The 18551-nt window shown below is 42.1% G+C and overlaps 1 protein-coding gene across 1 annotated transcript in view; it reads left to right on the forward strand.

Moving 5' to 3' along the window:
* Positions 1 to 2160: 2160 nt before the first annotated feature.
* The window catches only part of PDLIM1 (PDZ and LIM domain 1), a 52567-nt gene continuing 36176 nt past the window's right edge, over positions 2161 to 18551 (forward strand). The window contains exon 1 of the mRNA XM_075258249.1: positions 2161 to 2565. Within this exon, the coding sequence (XP_075114350.1) occupies positions 2470 to 2565 (96 nt within the window). The 5' untranslated portion in view covers positions 2161 to 2469. The remainder of the gene's footprint in view (positions 2566 to 18551) is intronic.

An 18551-nucleotide genomic window follows, 5' to 3' on the forward strand; every position in this document is an offset into this window, starting at 1 on the left:
TGTTCTCGTTCTTCTTCGCCTCGCTTCCCAGGTTAGGAGAGTGTGGGCGGGTACAGGGTGGGGAGACGTGACATTTCCCCTCCCAGTACCCGCCCACACTCTCCTAAGCCACAAGCCCCACCTTCTTCCTAGCTCTTTAACACTAACCTGGGAGGTGGGGGCAGCGAGGTGAAGAAGAACTAGAACACCGGGCACCGGACCAGCCATCTCTGCAGGTAAGTAGCTAATAGAGATGTTAGCTAGTCTCCCATTAGAATGAATAGATGCAGCCTGCGTGCAGGAGGTTAAGGCTGTGTGCTGGCTGCTTCCATTCATTCCTATGGAACCGCAGCGGAGCCTTCACACTGAGTATAGCGGAGTATATACTCAATGTGAAGGCTAACATTGTTAGCTTTTCCGACAATGCTTGGCCAATAGCAAAGCATTGTGGGAAATAATCACCGATCTCGATCCCACCTAAAAAGATCATGTTCAGAATTCATTGAAATTTTCCGATCTTTTCCGAACACGAGCGCTCAACCCTAATCCATGTTTTGCATCCATCAAAGTGCTGTTTTCATGGATCCCTCATAGCCCCGAAGCTACTGACACATCCATGAAAACAGACAAAAATGGGACATGTCCTATTTATCAATGGTCTGTTAAAGCAGCCAGTCATAAAAATGGGAATATGAATAGCCATCCATGATGCCCTGTACTCTCTTCATGGGCCTTTAAAGTGGCAGAGAGCGATTGTATTCATGCTCTTGGGAGTGAAAGGGTTAACAATAGCTACAGTAACTTAGCCTTCCACTTCCTCCATGATATCACTTGTGATACTGTATGCAAAGTAACATCTGCAAACCTGCAGCATAGTTCTGAAGCCGGGTGCCATGTGCTTCTTATATCCCGTCATTATTAACTCTTTCTCATCCAGGCATGTGTTATTCAAATGCACTGAGCCAAAGGCTAGGGCTTGACTGAGACTGTCTGGAGTAAGGCTGTGTTCACATGTTGCTGTTGTATCCCTCTACAAGTGCAACTTTTGAAAATAAGGTTAGATTTTTTATTTTGTATAAAACTATATATTGCAGTGTAGTTGGAGTTGCAATATACACCAAAAAGATACCATGTAAATATACTATTAATGTAGATCCACATAGGATGTTGACGCCCAGAGCTTGAGGAGGATCTGCCCGGTTCTGAAGCTGCTCATCCCTCTTCATCTGGGACTAGATGACATCCCATTGCTTCAGGTATACTGTGACACATGCACAGTACAGTTGCAGCGGACTGGGAACATCTGTACGCTTCTGCGCATGCGCTGATTATAAAACAGGTGGCGCAAACACCGGTGAGATTTCAGCTTAGCTCCCTGTCACTCTAGGAAGGGAAGGGGAAAGTTGGATTTATTAGAGCAGTTTGGAGCAATGGAACCACCTTGGTGCTCTGGGCTGCTCATTTGCAACGAAAACCCTATCCACTTAAAAAGCGGTTACCTGTGGAAATTGTAGACAATAATAGGCTCTGTCCAGTTTCCGCCCAAAACTATAATGGGGTCTGTCTCCACATATTTTAAGTGAAATGAGGGATGGGGTCCCTGAAAGGCTCCTGAATAGAGATGAGCGAGTACTGTTTGGATCAGCCGATCCGAACAGCACGCTCCATAGAAATGAATGGATGCACCTGGTACTTCCGCTTTGACGGCGGCCGGCCGCTTAACCCCCCGCGTGCCGGCTACATCCATTCATTTCTATGCAAGCGTGTTGTTTGGATCGGCTGATCCGAACAGTACTCGCTCATCTCTACTCCTGAACACTAGTGTGACTGCAGCCTAAGGTAGGATTCACACTAGCAATGCCGCTGAATTCCTTAAAATCGGTGTAGAGAAAAGTCTACTTATATGCACTGTTTAATTGTTGCGGCCATTATTGTTCACGTTAGATACAATATTTAGTCATTGCTATTCACTCCCTAGAATATTAATGCGACCATTACTTATCTCACCCTTTGCACATAAGCTGTAACAGTTTGTAGATATGGCAGTGACTAACATTTCACAATCGCCCTGATTCTGATGATGTCACTACCCCTCTGTATCTTACTGGGCAGGGAGCTTTGTAGGTGCAGCAGGGGCTCTTGACTAATCTCATGTATAAGGGAGGTAGGATGGGGCAGGAATGCAGGGTTGTGTAAACAGTCCTTTGGTTTGGGATCCCTGCTCTTCCATACAAGGAAACAGTGCAGTGTCAGAGAGGGGAGGGAATGTTACGGGGCCATCCCAAAACAAAGAGAGTCCCATAGATCCAGTGACTTTGTAGAGCCTCATCGCTTTTGTATGGGTGTTCCTGGCTGTCAGACACCACACCCCTCTGTGCTAGAGGCTCAGTCACCAGGAAAAGCTGCTGCTTTACAGGAACATCCACAACTTGTGCCTGGAAGGAACTGAAATAAAGGAAAGCTTCACCATATAGTCACTACAGCCGCAGAATGGCAACTAAGCGCATCACTATTAAAGGGCCAGCACCTTGGGGATTCCGGCTGGTGGGAGGAAAAGACTTTGAACAGCCATTAACTATTTCTAGGGTAAGTGCCGGTGCTAACAGCTGTGTCCTGTCTCTCGGGGAGTCAATGAACTAACTTCACACTTCAGTTTTTCTGTGCGTTCCTCACTATGGTTATATATTTGGGTATTGTATAAGTAATCAGAGTTTTGCAATGTAATCTAGTTCTGGCCTCCCATTGAAAGGTTATATTACAGCGCAGACACCTGGTTGCTTATACAATGCACTGACAGGGCGGGGACAGACTGCTATGCTGGCCTGTGTTATCAGCTGGCAGCACCCTACTTTCCTGGCCGAGCGATAGTCATTACCCTAAAACTACCCGGAAACTTTATTAAGTATATTTCGTATCATTGTGATGTATTTTCCAAAATGAGCTATGAATGACAATGAGGTCATTGAATGTACGCGTCAGGGACTTATCATAAATGGTCAAGTATTGTATTGTTAATAGTGAGTTAGGTGAGGGGTACAGGGTGACAATGTTGCGATATAATAAGTGGACTGATCAGAAATTTGTGTGATTTGCTGTTTCATATTTTTATTAGAGCTGCGATCACATTGCGTCACGTGAGTTGTGACCTTTGATCAAAAACCCAATAGGTTCAGATTTTCTGCGACTATCATGTTGCGGTTGTGCAAGGTCGCAAGTCTCAATGGGATCCCATAGACAATCATTTGATGCAATATGACAATGTGACACCGCAGTCTTCACGTCGTGTTATAATAATTGCCATGTAGATCGAGCCTCAATGCACTGTATTATCATGAGTGGTAATCCCTATATAATACTCATCGCTCTGATCTCTGCTAACTGTACATCGCATATGTTAACGTATCCCCTTGTGCCACTTTTTCCAATTTGTGCAACTGTTTTGAGGAGCGTGCTTTAGACTCACCATGAAACACAATTATTTTCCTTGTCTTATTTGTTATGTGATCAGTATAGTATCATATCACATAGCAAGTCACACCTGACGTTATAAGCCTATAGAATATTACTGCACAGGGCATGTGATCTGTTTATGCACTTATGTAATAGAAACCCTGCTCTATAGTGCACCATTGTTAATAGAGGTCCTTCATTCAGAATCCCTTGTCCATTATACTATTACTACACTTATACAGCTCTATGTTGGAGGCAATAATGCTCTCTTCACCTTGGTCAGCCAAGTTTGGATGCATTTTGCCATGGGCGCATTCGCCACAGAATGATATCCGCAGCAGACCCACTATGTGTGGCCTTAGCTTGCATGTGGCTATTCACCATTTGATTTGGCTACAACCATACAGATGATCCAGTACTGTCTGTATTTTGGCTACAGATATGTGGATACATCTGAAGGGTATGATAAGAATCATTGCCACATAATGTGCCGCATTCTTATGAGAAGTCTGATGGTGGTGAAACACTGTAGTGACCACATCTGTGCACCGAGAATCATTATTATCAGGGTGAAAAAAAATGCAGTATTGAAGTTTTAACCAAGTATTTTATAAAATGCCCATATTTTATAAAAATGCTTGTACCCTTTAACTAACTTGTGAGTTAACCTACACCAATAACATGACCTATGTAATACCTCTTAGACCCCTACATGGCTATTATTGGATTTTCTATTCCCACTGATGCATGACCATATGATATGTTTACTCAAAGAGGTTTTCCAGGGTTTTTTAATTGATGACCTATCCCCATGATAGGTCATTAATTGAAGATGTATGGGAGTCCGGACACCCGTGGTTGAGTTCTCTGGCCATGTGACATCACATTCTTCAGTCACTCGGCCTGGTTGCAGTTCATAGTATTACATAGTAGATGAGGTTGGATGAAGACATCAGTCCATCAAGTACAACCCATAACACTATGGTCCCCCTACAGTGTTGATCCATGGAAAGGCAAAACCCCCATGAGGCTCATGCCAATTGCCCCATTTCAGGGGAAAAAATTCCTTCCCAACTCCAATCTGGCAGTCAGTATAAAAACCCTGGCTCAACGTCCATTTCAAGTGAATAGGTAGACCTGCAACGTCAAGTTGCTGTACAAATGAATGACATTGTGCTTAGTAAGTACTCAAGGAGCTGCAGTGCTCCCACCTTAATGCTGTGGCCTCTTCAAAAAGCTGATAGGCTGAGGGGCCCAAATGTCTGACCACTGCTGATCTCTAGTTGATGACCTTCCCCATGGCTAGCTCATCGGCCTTAGGAAATTTCACACATCGCCTCCTTTCTGTACCTGTATAATGGCTGGAAATCTAAAACTTTAAAGGGGCTGTAGGGGAAAGCTAAAATACTATTCATAGCAGCTAAAAATATGACTATGTTGTGCAAGTATGAGCACTGAAGATACTGCGGCACTCACGCAAACACCGCAATCCCTTCAAACTGCTGATCGGTGGAGGTGCCAATAAAGACCACCAGATCTAATATGGATATTCTCTAGACAACTCCTTTAAGTAAACCTAGAATTTGGCTGTGCAGTATATGTGAAAATTATACAGGCTCAGAAATGTACTAGCTTTGTGGTCATGGGACACTGGACATATACAGGTCCATAATACCCTGCCTATAGCCTATGGCCCCACACCATCTTCTGTGAGGAATACATTGTGGTCTTATCCAGCACATGATATATTACAAGCTGTTCTACCACAAGAGTTGCCCCTGCCCCATATGTACCTATAGAGATTATGTGTAAAGACCTGCAGGAGAGAAGTGCTTGAGCCCAATAATGTCACCCTGGATCGGTGCACCAGACTTGACTACTAGTGTAACACAATAATGGACCCTGAGCTCCAGCAGAAGACACCTCAGGTTGGAGGTTACTAGAGTCTATTTCCTTGGGGTTGATGGAGATTGGGCCTACAGAATCATCTTATCTGGTGGACTCCTGGTCCATCACTGCACCAGTCTGATCCGTACCAGTTCAGAAACCTATGACACCAGGCCATTCATTATGTTTAAATACCGTCATAATTGTCATTAAGAAAAACGTATTATAATAAAATTAGCATAGGCCTCTGTTGGTTCTACAGGAAAAATCCTGACTAATATGTCTTGCTAATTTTTTTTATTGAAGTGTCTTCAGGGTAATCTTGCATTTCGGAAGGTGATTTAGCAATATAACTTGGTAGAGATCCAAGTGATCTCATCAGTTTCACAAGCACAGAAGTGTAAATCTGAATATCAGACAGGCCGGGACTTATCATGTGAACACTCTGTACATGTAAGTGAAATACAAGTAATACCGCAATAGTAAGGCCTGGTTGACATCTGCATTTGGTATTCCGTTCAGAAAGTCCGCTTGGGGACCCCCCCCCCCCCAATGGAATACTGAATGCATTAAAAAGCGATTAGCTAAGAAACCACAGGGACCCCATAGACTATAATGGGGTCCGTGTGGTTTCCGATCAGTTCCTGCATGAAACATGCGGAGAGAAAAATGCTGCATCCTAGCAATGTGTGGGCCCGCACTCTACCTCTGCATATTTCTCATTCTGAAAGGCATGAACATTTTATTCTTCATATATATTCCATAGAAACTGGACAACCATTGGGAAAAAAATGTCACAAATTGCTTCTAAAGGAGAATATAGTGGCTGCTGGGGCAGGTGTGTCCCTACACTGAGCACCTCCATAGGCTTTTACAAGACACAACGTGGAATGTAGGAGAAAATCTCCAGCATTCTGGCTTAATTTGGAACAAAAAAACACACTAGTATAAAAATTCCTTGTGTTTGTGTTTTAGGCTAAAGCCAGCTTTTTTGGCTGTTGCGGAAATGCAGCAGAAAAAAAACAAGCTGGGGAATGGTTTTTGAAAAACGCATGTTTATTTTATCTGCATAAAGCTGTGTATTCCCATCGATTTATAACCTGGGGGGAGTTGGGAGTGAAAAATAAAATAAAAGAATTTTTTGCGGCATTTTTCTGTTGCATTTCCGTTGCTCATTGAGAGATTAGTTGGCGTACAACACCCAGGACACCTACGTACCTACCTATTTTAGTGCAGCTAACCCATTAACATGGTGCACTGTATAACTCCAGTCTTATTACCTTTGAAACAACCTTGGAGAGGTAATGTAAGGGTTTTTTAATTATTATCTATCTTTTATTACGTCATTAACAAATGCTTATCTGTAACGCATACACATGGCGGGAAATTTATGAAGACTAGTTCAAGGTAAAACTAAAGGAGTTGTCCTTAATGTCTTAAGATTCTAAACTAGAATCTTCTGGAAAAGTCGCCATGTTATTGTTTACACTATTTACCTTTCCTTTTGTTATATGGAGTCAACATATTCCACAGCACTGTATGGAGATTGTCGCTTCCATTGGCGCTCATCCATATACATATTGGGGCCAATTCATAGAAAGCTAATGAATTTATCAGTATGTTTAGATCTGTTGGAGGAAACCCATAGCAATGCGATACTGCCAGTGATCTACCAACAAACAAACATGAGCCAAGTAACCATGAGTATAGGACTGTCTGCGAGGGCTGCCAATATCTGAAGCATATGGCCAGCTTTAGGTCCAATGCATATGGCTGCCAATCACATGATCAATGTAGACGGTTACCTTAATAATCAATAGATGTGCAAATATCCATCATGTAACAATATCCGGATTCTCTATTGATTTACCCAGACAACAAACCTCATAAAACTTGACATATTGGTATCCTGACCCCACCACCTTGCTCTGCTGGAGCTGTAAATCTGCTGATGGCGCTATCTTTCACATCTTCTGGTCATGGCCTTTGCTTAGACCTTTTGCTGGGTTCACACCAGCGCTTGTAGTGCGTTCGGGGATTCCGTTCCCTTCTCCACATGAAAATTTTTTCACCCTTTTCAGGTGGAAACTGAGCAGAAACCACATTGACCCCATTATAATCTATGGGGTCCATGGGTTTCCTAAGGTAACCGCTTTTTTATGCGGATTAGGTTTCCATTCAGGGGGTCCAGGTGGAACCCACAAATGGAAACCAGAACGCAGATGTGAACCTTGCCTTACTGAGAGGGTGTTCACTGTAAACTCGCACAAGTTTTTCAAATTTCCATACCAGACTCCATCTTACAGTAGGAGTCGGAGCATGCACTAAGTACTTTACTGCAGCAAAAACTTGTATCCCTGTCCTCTGGGAGTCCTCCTTCCCACCTACTCAATTACGCACTGTTTTCAATGGCTATTGCACCGACCCATTATTTTCTATGGCCACATACACACATCCATATATTACCACAGGTTCGTATTGGGCACTGTGAGTCTGAGACTAATCTAAGGATGGGTCCCATTCCTGTCTGATTTGCAGCCTGGGCTCACTACATGAAATGAATGGGTCTGCATAGGGCACGGCTCAAACATGAATATCATCCATGAGCCGTTTTGCCACATTAGTTTTTGGATATTTCATTACCATGCACAAGGTAGTATTCATATGTCATTTATTGAAAGTTATGGACTTGCAGAGGAAACAGATTTACCTATGTACAAGGAATATCTATGGTATATGTAAGAGACATAATGCACTGGCAACAATTGTCAGCATAGAGATGACTGATCTAATGTCCAATGATCACTGTAAGGCGACAGGTATATAGACGTGTTCATCATAGGGTCTGTGGGAAAATGGCATGGATGGCCATTGTATTCTATCTACCACCATGGGCCCATTCATTTCCTGCAGTGAGCCCAGGCTACAACATAAGGACTTGTCCTGAGTTCCTGACTTCCCTGGGCCCCCAACATGGACCTGTCATAACTCACCCATGTGCATATGGGGCCATTGAAAATAATGGGTCACAGACACCGCTAGGACAAAGCACATGTCTGTGTGCATGGAGTCTTATAGGGAATAATTAATAAAATCACTTTATCATTTGTCGCCTTAAGAATCAAATTGAGAGCGGGATCTTTGCAGTATTGTAACAGGTAACCCCGATGTATTTTGTACAGTCCCATAGTCACAGTTAAAATCCTGTCCTTTAGCCCCATCCATGTAACTAATGGCAGCACAGACCCATTGTCGGTGACTACCCTCCATCTCCTGTATCACTATTGTAGTGCGTGTGCTATTCCAGGTGTGCACAGTCTTTCATTGTGTGAAAATACCAGAAATTCTCCCGGTAACATTTTCCCAGGCATACATCACTTTCTCTGTTGGTTTTGTCTGTTCTTGTGTTTCTATTTGTATTGCACAATCCTGCTTTGCACATCCAGACTTTTCAGCACTGAGAAATAACATCTGGTTGTCAGATCCTCGCTGTAAACAAGTTTCATTACAATTGTAGATGTGGCCAGTAATGTTGGGTCAATATGGCGTCTACTGTTCTTTATTATCCATGGAGCTATTTATAGAGAACCCATCCAGCTGTCAGTGTATTGTGGTCTGCAGGCTACATGCTATAGACAGGAGGAGCTGAGCAGGCTGATATGTAGTTTAGTAGGAATTAACTACATATCATATAACTTGCATTTTAATACATTTTAATACTTGTTCATTCTGGGCGTAGGAGTCCAATGGGCGGTCCTACTGACTGACCACCATCTCTATATGTACACTCATACAAAGGAAACTGTTGGTCACTAAATAAGACCGCCGATTGGATTAATAAGACCAGAATGAGCAGAGGTTTAAATGTATAAATGCCAGGTTTTACTGAATTATTTTTCATAAAACTATATATTAATCTGCTGAGCTCCTTCTGCTTGATAGCCTACTGCTTGCTGGCATCTTCATAGTGACCGGTCCTTCTTAAATGCAGCTATTATATATTACATGGCTACAATTACTTTATACAATATAGTTGTGTACTGAAATAAATAAATACATCCTACTGTTTTGGAAAGTATGGTGTAATGATCGTAGTTGTGTCCAGTATACGGTATACGGTGTATTGATCATATCTTTGTCCAGTATACTGTATATGGTGTGAAGATCAGAGCTGTGTCCAGTATACTGTATACGGTGTACTGATCATATGTGTCCAGTATACTGTATATGGTGTGATGATCAGGGCTGTGTCCAGTATACTGTATATGATGTAATGCTCATAACTGTGTTCAGTATATATGATGTAATGAGCATAGCGGTGTCCAGTATACTGTATACAGTGTATTGATCATGTGTGTCCAGTATACTGTATATGGTGTAATTATCAGAGCTGTGTCCAGTATACTGTATAAGGTGCACTGATCAGAGCTGTGTCCAGTATACTGCATATGGTGTAATGCTCATAGCTGTGTTCAGTATATATGGTGTAATGATCATAGCTGTGTCCTTTATACTGTATACGGTGTATTGATCATATGTGTCCAGTATACTGTATATGGTGTACTGATCAGAGCTGTGTCCAGTATACTGTATATGGTGTAATGATCATAGCTGTGTCCTTTATACTGTATACATGGTATCATGATCATGGCTGTCTTTAGTATATTTTAATTTTAAGGTTAAAAATGGGTGATTTATGGTCCTTTTGGCCCACAGTTCTATACAGACCAATGGCAATGGTCAATAAGTCAACTGATTGTTGAAACAGTGTAGGCCACCATTGACTGAAACTAGCAGGTGCATTCTGTTAATAATCTGGATATACCAGGCTAATTTATAGGAATAATCCCATGTATGAATGAATAGTTGCATTCTCACCGTCCTAATCTTAAGTGTATGACCAGGTGCATTCTACATTTACTTATAACAATTGGCTTTAAATTGGGGATTGCCAAAATATCTTGCAATTCATTCAGATGGCTGTAATGTGGATGGATCTTAAGGAACTACAGAACCCGGTTTAAATATTGTCAAATGTTTCTTCAGGGTTATAATGTGCAGATATTCCTTACTATAGGTATTTCTGTCTGTCCTCTAGTTCTGCTGGATTCTCATTGACACCCCCAAAACCACCAAGCACACATGTCTAATGCTGCATTGTGGCACATTTTAGAATTTAAATTTTTTTTTTTTTGTAACAAATCCCTTTAATCCTACAGAAGGATTTTACTGCATATATGGATTTTCTGCTTTGCAGTGATTCTTTGATAAAGAATGACCTCTATCTCTGTAGATGAATAGATAATGTATAAGACAGCACAAAAGGCCATATGTAAGAAGAGCCGGTTTCATGCTTGAGTTGTAGGTTTCTTTACGCCATTATGGGATGGCGCTGTGATACTTAGAGCTCTGAGTCATTGTGTAAACTGTAAAAGTGACAATGTTCAGAACAAAGACAAACAGGAAGGGTGACAATAGCTCCTTAGCTATAGTCCTGACAATGTGAAACTTGTTTGTATTAACCCCGTCACCTTTCATGTAGACATTTCTTTGCAACCATTGCATCTATGTAATGTAAATTGCCGTCTCTATTTATTTACATAAGCGTATTATTGCGCTTTGATGTTACAAGTGGCATTGATCGAAGAACAGAAGAGCTTTTTTTTTTTTTAATATACTGTATTTACTCGAGTATAAGCTGAACCGAATATAAGCCGAGGCCCCTAATTTTACCACAAAAACTGGGAAAACTTATTGACTCGAGTATAAGCCTAGGGGGGAGGATGCAGAAGCTACTGGAAAATTTCAAAAATTAAAATGGTTGGAGTTTTTGGGTGTAGTAGTTGCTGGGTGCTGGGGAACGGGAGGGGGTGTTTCGGTTGTCTGTCTGCCCCTTCCCTGAGCTTGAGGACTGTTCCCCCCCCCCCCCCCCGAATATAGGGTATCTGCAGTATCTATTAGAGATTAGAGATGAGCGAACAGTAAAATGTCCGAGGTTCGATATTCGTTTCGAGTAGCCCCTCAATATTCGACTACTCGAATCAAATATTGAACCCTATTATAATCTATGGGGGGAAAATGCTCGTTTCAGGGGTAGGCAACGTTCGATCAAATTATACTTACCAAGTCCACGAGTGAGGGTCGGGCTGGATTCTCCGTGCAGTCTTCTCCTTGCAGCATCCCCGCGGCGTCTTCCAGCTCTTCATTCACTCTGCCAGGCATCAGGCCTGGGCAGAGCCGACTGCGCATGCCCGCACTACAAGCAGACATGCGCAGTCGGCTCTGCCCAGGCCCGATGCCTGGTAGAGTAAATGAAGAGCCGGAAGACGCCGCGGGGAAGCTGCACGGAGAAGACTTCTAAAGGTAGGAGTAGAACCAGCATTGATTGGCCGACTGTATAGCATTCAGCCAATCAATGCTGGTTCTGCATCGAACTTTTACATTCGAACAGCGAGTGGTACTCGATAGAGTACAAGTATTTCGAATACCGTAGTATTCGATTGAATACCTACTCGATCGAGTACTACTCGCTCATCTCTAATTCTTCAAACAATTTGCCCACAACTGAGGTTAAACTCCCTATAGTTTGTGGGCTCACTGTTTGAGCCCTTTCTATAATTTTTAATGGATTTATTCAATGAAGTGTATTCACTAATAGTCAAACAGTGCAAGGCTTTGTGCTAACATGATAGCGGGTCTGCTGATCTGGGGATGCTGAGCTGTCATGACAAAGGCTTCCCTGACTGCTGTGATAATCGTACTACTCCGAGCATGGATCATTTTATGTATAAATGATCAATCCCATCATTTTCTACCATGCATCACAGACCATTTGTTCGTTGACAGTAATAATTGGTCAGATCTGTATTATGATGTATTTACCATGTACGGTCATCTTAAGATAATTACCATAATAGTCGTATAACATTTAGGCCAGACAAACAATGCGGCCTCATTTATTACGGGACCTCCTATGTAGTAGATATGATGTATATGAGAACTAGGACCTCAGCAGTAAACCTTTAGCAGTGACCTTAGCAGTAAATTCAAGGAAAAGCTTTGAAGATGGTTTTCCCAGATTGTGGTACTTTCCGAGCTTTTGCAGCAGTTCTCAGAAGTCGGGCCTGTTCCTGTGTCTTGTATCAGAAAACATTCTTTGATTAGACTGAAGAATGTTCTTATGGAAAAGCTATTTGTGTCTCTGATAAAATCTGCCTGGTCGGCAGAACTTTATTCTTGCACTGAAAAGTTTGGCCATGTGTTTCCGTAACTAACTTGGATGGCTTCACAAAGTATCAAAGTAAATATCATTAGCAAATAATTTGCAGTTGGACAGTTAAACTGTAAGCAATGTGAATAGCGACCAGGCTGCCAACAATAACAAGCGATCCTATGTGATCTCCGCTTTCCTGTGAATATCTGGTATTGTTACTTGGTATAGAACGTAATCCTATTTATCACCAGAACGTTATACCGTACACCCGAAGCTAAGGGCTGGCGTGGATTTTATAGTTTTTATTTCCGTCAAATAATATTAGATTTTAAAAAGTGGACTGGTGCCAAAACGCCTATACACCAAAATGTTTTCAGCTTTCCCTACTTTATTGCCCATTTTATAATATTTTTAACAGCACCGTTGACACATAGATCAGACTCTACAAATACACTTGTAGCCGTCAATATTTCATAAGGCTTAACCTTTCCTTAGGCTTATAAATAGCGCACTGTATATACAGTCCATACTGGACAGCTGTCTTTGTTTCTGGCTTTGTGGAAGTTGATGAGGTGTTGTCCTAAGTGATAATCCACAGGATGATACTGGACTGAACAGGTGGGATCTCCTTATTCCAAGCCATTGAGTTGTTCCATATGTGATACAACTTCTAGAACATCCATCCACTAAGATTTATTTCTATCTGCTGTCCACAGAATAGACTTAAAGGGGTATTCCCATCATGCTTGTTCACTAACCTGCAGGCTGTTGTGCTCTCTTCACTTCCTGCTTCTCTCGGCACATAGGTGGGCGGGGTTTCACTTGCACGGGATTGGTTGTAAATGAATTACCACAGTGTGAAGCTGATGTAGCAGAGGTGGATTTGAGTCAGTTTGCATTACATACAGAGGTAAAGGACTCCCTATCTCAGCCCTTATCAGCCAAATTCAATTAAACCGACTGATAAGAGCTCTGAGAAGCTTCTATACTTAAAAGACACAAATAGCTCAGAGCTGCTCCCAGCCCCTCCCCCCCCTGAGAGCAGGCAGCTACATCACTTGACAAATGAGCAGATAATCCCAAGCGCCATAGAATCAGAGTGTAAACAATGAAGTGAATAAATTAAGATAGCGGCCAAACAAAGCAGATTTGATAAAGCAATGTATTTAGGAAAAGTTTTAAATCCACATAAACTAGCAGTATAGATAGGATCCTTGTGATGGGACAACCCCTTTAAGGTGGCTTTCTGGGACTTTACCATTGATGGATCATCCTATTGCATCACTGGGGGTCTGACTGACACCCCTACTGATCAGATGAATGAAGGGGCTATGGCTCTTGTTAACTGCAGGTAACATTCCAATCCAGAATACATATTGAATAGATCCTATCAAAGCTATGTTTTCCCTAATAACTTATTTTAGTTAGCAGATCCAATATCCCAGAGAACTTCATTAATGCAGCCAGTGACCTAGTGAAGGATGGCAGGGATGTTTGGAGTAGTAGTCAATCACAGTTGGGCTCCTGGTGGCTGTAGTCCGCTCCACTAGTTGTCCAGTCCTCCACAGGGACTGATACAATGAGTGATAAGGGGATCTGTAGCATGGATGACTGTTGGGCACCATTGGTGTCATTTTCGTGATCCGTGTGTTCTTCAACAGACCTGAACCACAGACACATCCCGGCGCAGATGTGAACATAGTGTAAGCCATTTAATTATAACTAAACAAAAATCAAAGAAAAGGAAAGGTGAAGTTGTGCAAGAATAAGGGCATGGAGGTATGGGCACAGCTGGACTAGAACTGTGGTCCTTGCCTTGTGAAAATTGTTGCTCAAAGTAGAAATCCCACAATGCCGAATATGTGAACTTTGTTCTTGGAATATACACTTGGATATAGACTGTGCATGCGTGACAGTGGCACCCATGATGTTATATGTTCAGTATTTCCTATATTAGCACAGCAGCCTTTGTCTTCCAGCTCTGACTTCCCGTCTACTAAGTGCTGGATTTCTAAACAGAGGGTCTCTTTCTGAACTTTGTAACAATTCAGTCCATGGCCCAATAAAGGAATCCTTCATCCCTTTTTATTTAGAATACTTCTATGAAATATGTGTCAATTTTTGTTATTTGCATTCTTTTTTTTTTTGTACTGTAGACACAGACATGATCCCCATCCCATGTCCTAGTGAAGTAATTGGTTTCCCATACTTGTTGTGATGGCTATAGACTTGGAGATTTACCACTTTGACCTCCATGTAAGGTACTGGAGCCATCTCTAGGATCCTCCGCTCCATAGGAACAGAGGAATGGAATAAAACGCAGTGTCGGGCACATCCTCTTCTCTTCTATGACCGTGGCCTTATTTCTAGGTTATGTGCTACTTTAGGAACACTAAGATTTATAGATGTTGGTTGGTATGGCTGATAAGGAAATCATCCGAATTATTGATATGTCAGTGGCTATGAAGGAATTGATCATTGATAATTGAGATTTGTGACATGGGAGATCAGGAGACATGGGAGACATTATGGGAGACATTCCTATTGGCTGCAGATGGTTCTATAGGATTATATTGGGATGTGCTAAATGGTATGTTGAAAAATGCAAAAAAAGAGATTTTGCACTAGTCAGTGGTTTCTCATATTGTCCCTAGGAAAGGGAAGCCCTGCTGTTTCTGTATACTAGTCAGACTATACTTGGTGCAGACTCTGTTCATGCCATTGTGCTCCATATTTAGACATACAACACAGGTTAGAACAAAGCCGTACAAAGCAATGTTCATCTCACAACTTCTATGTCTAACTAGAAAATCCAATCCATCACAGACATGAAAACTGAGCGGCGCCTCTGTGCAGTGCCGTAGAATGGTCGGGGGCTGGGTTTTTATGTACAATGAATAAAATGTTTTAGAAATGCTATTTTTAGTATTTTCACTTGTACTTATTTCATATACATATAAATTTATAGTATGTTCAGATCAATGTCATCCATACTATTAATTTTTAACTTGGATCTATTATGGCTGATTTATAAATGATCTATTAGATATTATTGATGATACGTCCACCTGTACAGAGGTGAAGATTAGAATGAAATTAAAATTGGGCCTGTACATTTCCTCTATAGATAGAGGGTAGGCCTAAGGGACCCTAGTCCATAACTTAAAGGGGTTATCTAGGCTGGGGTGACTGGTACCTCACCGGTTCTTCGCCACTGAATGGCTTCAATGGTCATGTAAACCTTTCCACTTGTGGTGATCTTGGCACGGGGTGGGGGGTGAAAGGTGATGGGGATAGGTGAGACTTTTTTGTTCTTATTTTACACCTACTCTGGTAACCCCTGAGTTTTCTACAATTCCTGGAGAAACCTTTTAATGGTTAGGTAAGGCCGTACACACTTGTATAAGTTATTTTGCTTGAATCTGATCAAAAACATGCTCACTTGTCTAAACGGAGTATGCATAATTATTTCAATGGGAAGAGGGTAATATATATATATATATTCTAGCAATACCCGCGACTTCGTCCGCGGCAACCTCACCCTTGCGCCAACCACCTACAGCACGGCCCGTGGTCCCCCATGCCTTTCCTTGCGGCTGCCACGGGCCCCTCCCATACCATCGTGGACTGAGGCCCCACTGCTGCGCACTCAGCCCCTTTTCTGCTCCTCGCCGACTCCTTCTACTTTCACCATGGCCCCCTCATCCGCAGAATCACCGATGCACGCCGTGTGGCGGCCTCCACACATGGCGACATGCTAGGCACTCGGCTGCCCGCACATGCGACGCCATTTTGTGCCGCTTGTTCTGTGTCCAGAGTGAGCATAGATAGCGCAGCCCACTTCATGACGTGCACCAATCGTATAGCAGCGCAAGGGCCTGAGATGACGTCATGTCAGGTCCTGCAGCGTACACCGACCGTGATTTTGGTGCTCCCGCTGGGCAAGCCCGGCTTGTTTGGGGATGGTAAGGTGCCTATGGTCGATTTCTGTCCCATTCTAGGTATGTGTTAAATCTGAGGGTAATCCATTCGGCCGTTTGGGCGTGATAGTGGAACAAACATCCAAACACACAAACTTTCACATTTATAATATTAGTAGGATATGGATATATATATATATATATATATATATATATATATATATATATATATATATATATATATATATCTCAAAGTAAAAGTACTAACATGGACCAGTTGACAGGGTCCAATATACATTAGATCATCGGGTGATCCTGCCAAAGTTGCTGGGTTTGGCTGGCTCTTATCTTCTACATGGTCAGCTTGAGGCTGCTTTTATACAGAAATGTTCTGCTGGATCTGTATCAATCAAACATATTTTTTCAGCATGTTCAATGTCTGGGAATTTATCTGGTTATAAGATGGCTTCGCACTGAGATGGAATGAAACTTATATATTTTGCACTATTAACTTCAGTATATGTATAACTTTTGGCATAGTGATGGTGCGCCCTTGTATGAACGCGGTCTTAAGGCTTTCCAGTTCACCTATGATGACTCCATCTTTCTTTCTTTGGAATTTTAGCCTATTCCTCTTCCATGGTCTCCAGTGTGTTGATAACATTTGGAGGAGCTGTACGGCTTTATGGCATATGACAGACTGTTTTAGTATCTTTTAGCTGATTTATTACTATTGAGTTTCTGGGTAATGACTCTGTCATACCGCTGTGCTTCTGACACTTACCAGCCAGTCAGGGAGCGCTCATCTCTGAAATGAATGTCTTCTTTCAGTTTATATTGTGCCTCCAGCTGCCAAATCTTCTCCATATCTGTTCTTGTTTAATGCACATTATGGATAGTAGAAAAGGGAATGTAATTCAGACACTGTGGACTCTGACTGCTAAATGTCACAGCGCGTTCATAAAAATCCGAATACATCTAGAGGTGACAGTCCTTTTATTAAAATTATCTGAAAATAGAATTAATATTTGTGTGTAAATATATGATATTGCCTACAATAGTAGCAGAGTATACTAATGCAATGGGGCCTATGGTGGAGAAGGGCAACACCAAGGTTAACCTGCCTTGCAGCAAACTTTTAATTGAAGTGTCTTAGGCCTGGTTCACATCTGGTTCGGTATTCCATTTGGGGAGTCCACTTGGGGAACCCCCAAACAGAATAGCAGACACATTAAAAAGCAGTTAGCAAAGAAAGCACACGGACCCCATAGACTATGATGGAGTCCGTTTTTTTTCGGCGTGGTGTCCACATTAATCATGTGGAGAGAAATACTACTTGCAGTACTTTTCTCCTCATGATTCATGCAGACATTGCACGGAAAACACACGGACCCCATTAAAGACTAGGGGTCCATGTGCTTTCTTTGCTAACTGCTTTTTAATGCATTCAGTATTCTGTTCGGGGGGGGGGGGGGGTAGATGTGAGTAGGGCCTTGGATAATAGGTTTTCCAGCTTTACCACATTTCCATGCTTCAGATATCAGTATTTGGATAAATTTGTGTTAAATGTTTGTTTTTTTTCCAAGAAATAATAAAGCTTACCAATGCATTCCTTATACTGGATAACTATTACTAATACTGTGTATCAGCATGTCCTTCAGAGACCCAAAATTTACCGTTGTAGAGGGCATCTGGGGAGACCAGATCTCTCGTTCCTCTGCCCCCTGTTAAGGTGCTGAGTCTCGGTCATATGACTGATTTCACTCTGCAGCCTGAGTAGAGCAGAGTCGGAGTTGGTGATGTCAGTAAGAGTTGGAGCGGCTGCAGGGAAGGCCGTGCTCATACAGTTCTGGCACCCTCAAAGATAATCTTCAGAGCTTTGGGGAACATGCTTATATACTGTATCATTAATAGAGCTTATCCAGTATAGGGAACGCACCTGGATAATGCTAATGTTAACATTAGGGTCTCAGGGACAAAAAATGATTCTGGCAATTGTTTCCTGAAATTTATATGTTTCCCCATAAGACATATATGCCATAAAGGTGGCCTTTTCAGCTACTATAGGGCCAATGTAAAGAGGGAATCTTGCTCTTTGTAAA

Source organism: Leptodactylus fuscus, chromosome 10 (genome assembly GCF_031893055.1).
Source record: "Leptodactylus fuscus isolate aLepFus1 chromosome 10, aLepFus1.hap2, whole genome shotgun sequence".
Classification (NCBI taxonomy): Eukaryota; Metazoa; Chordata; class Amphibia; order Anura; family Leptodactylidae; genus Leptodactylus; species Leptodactylus fuscus.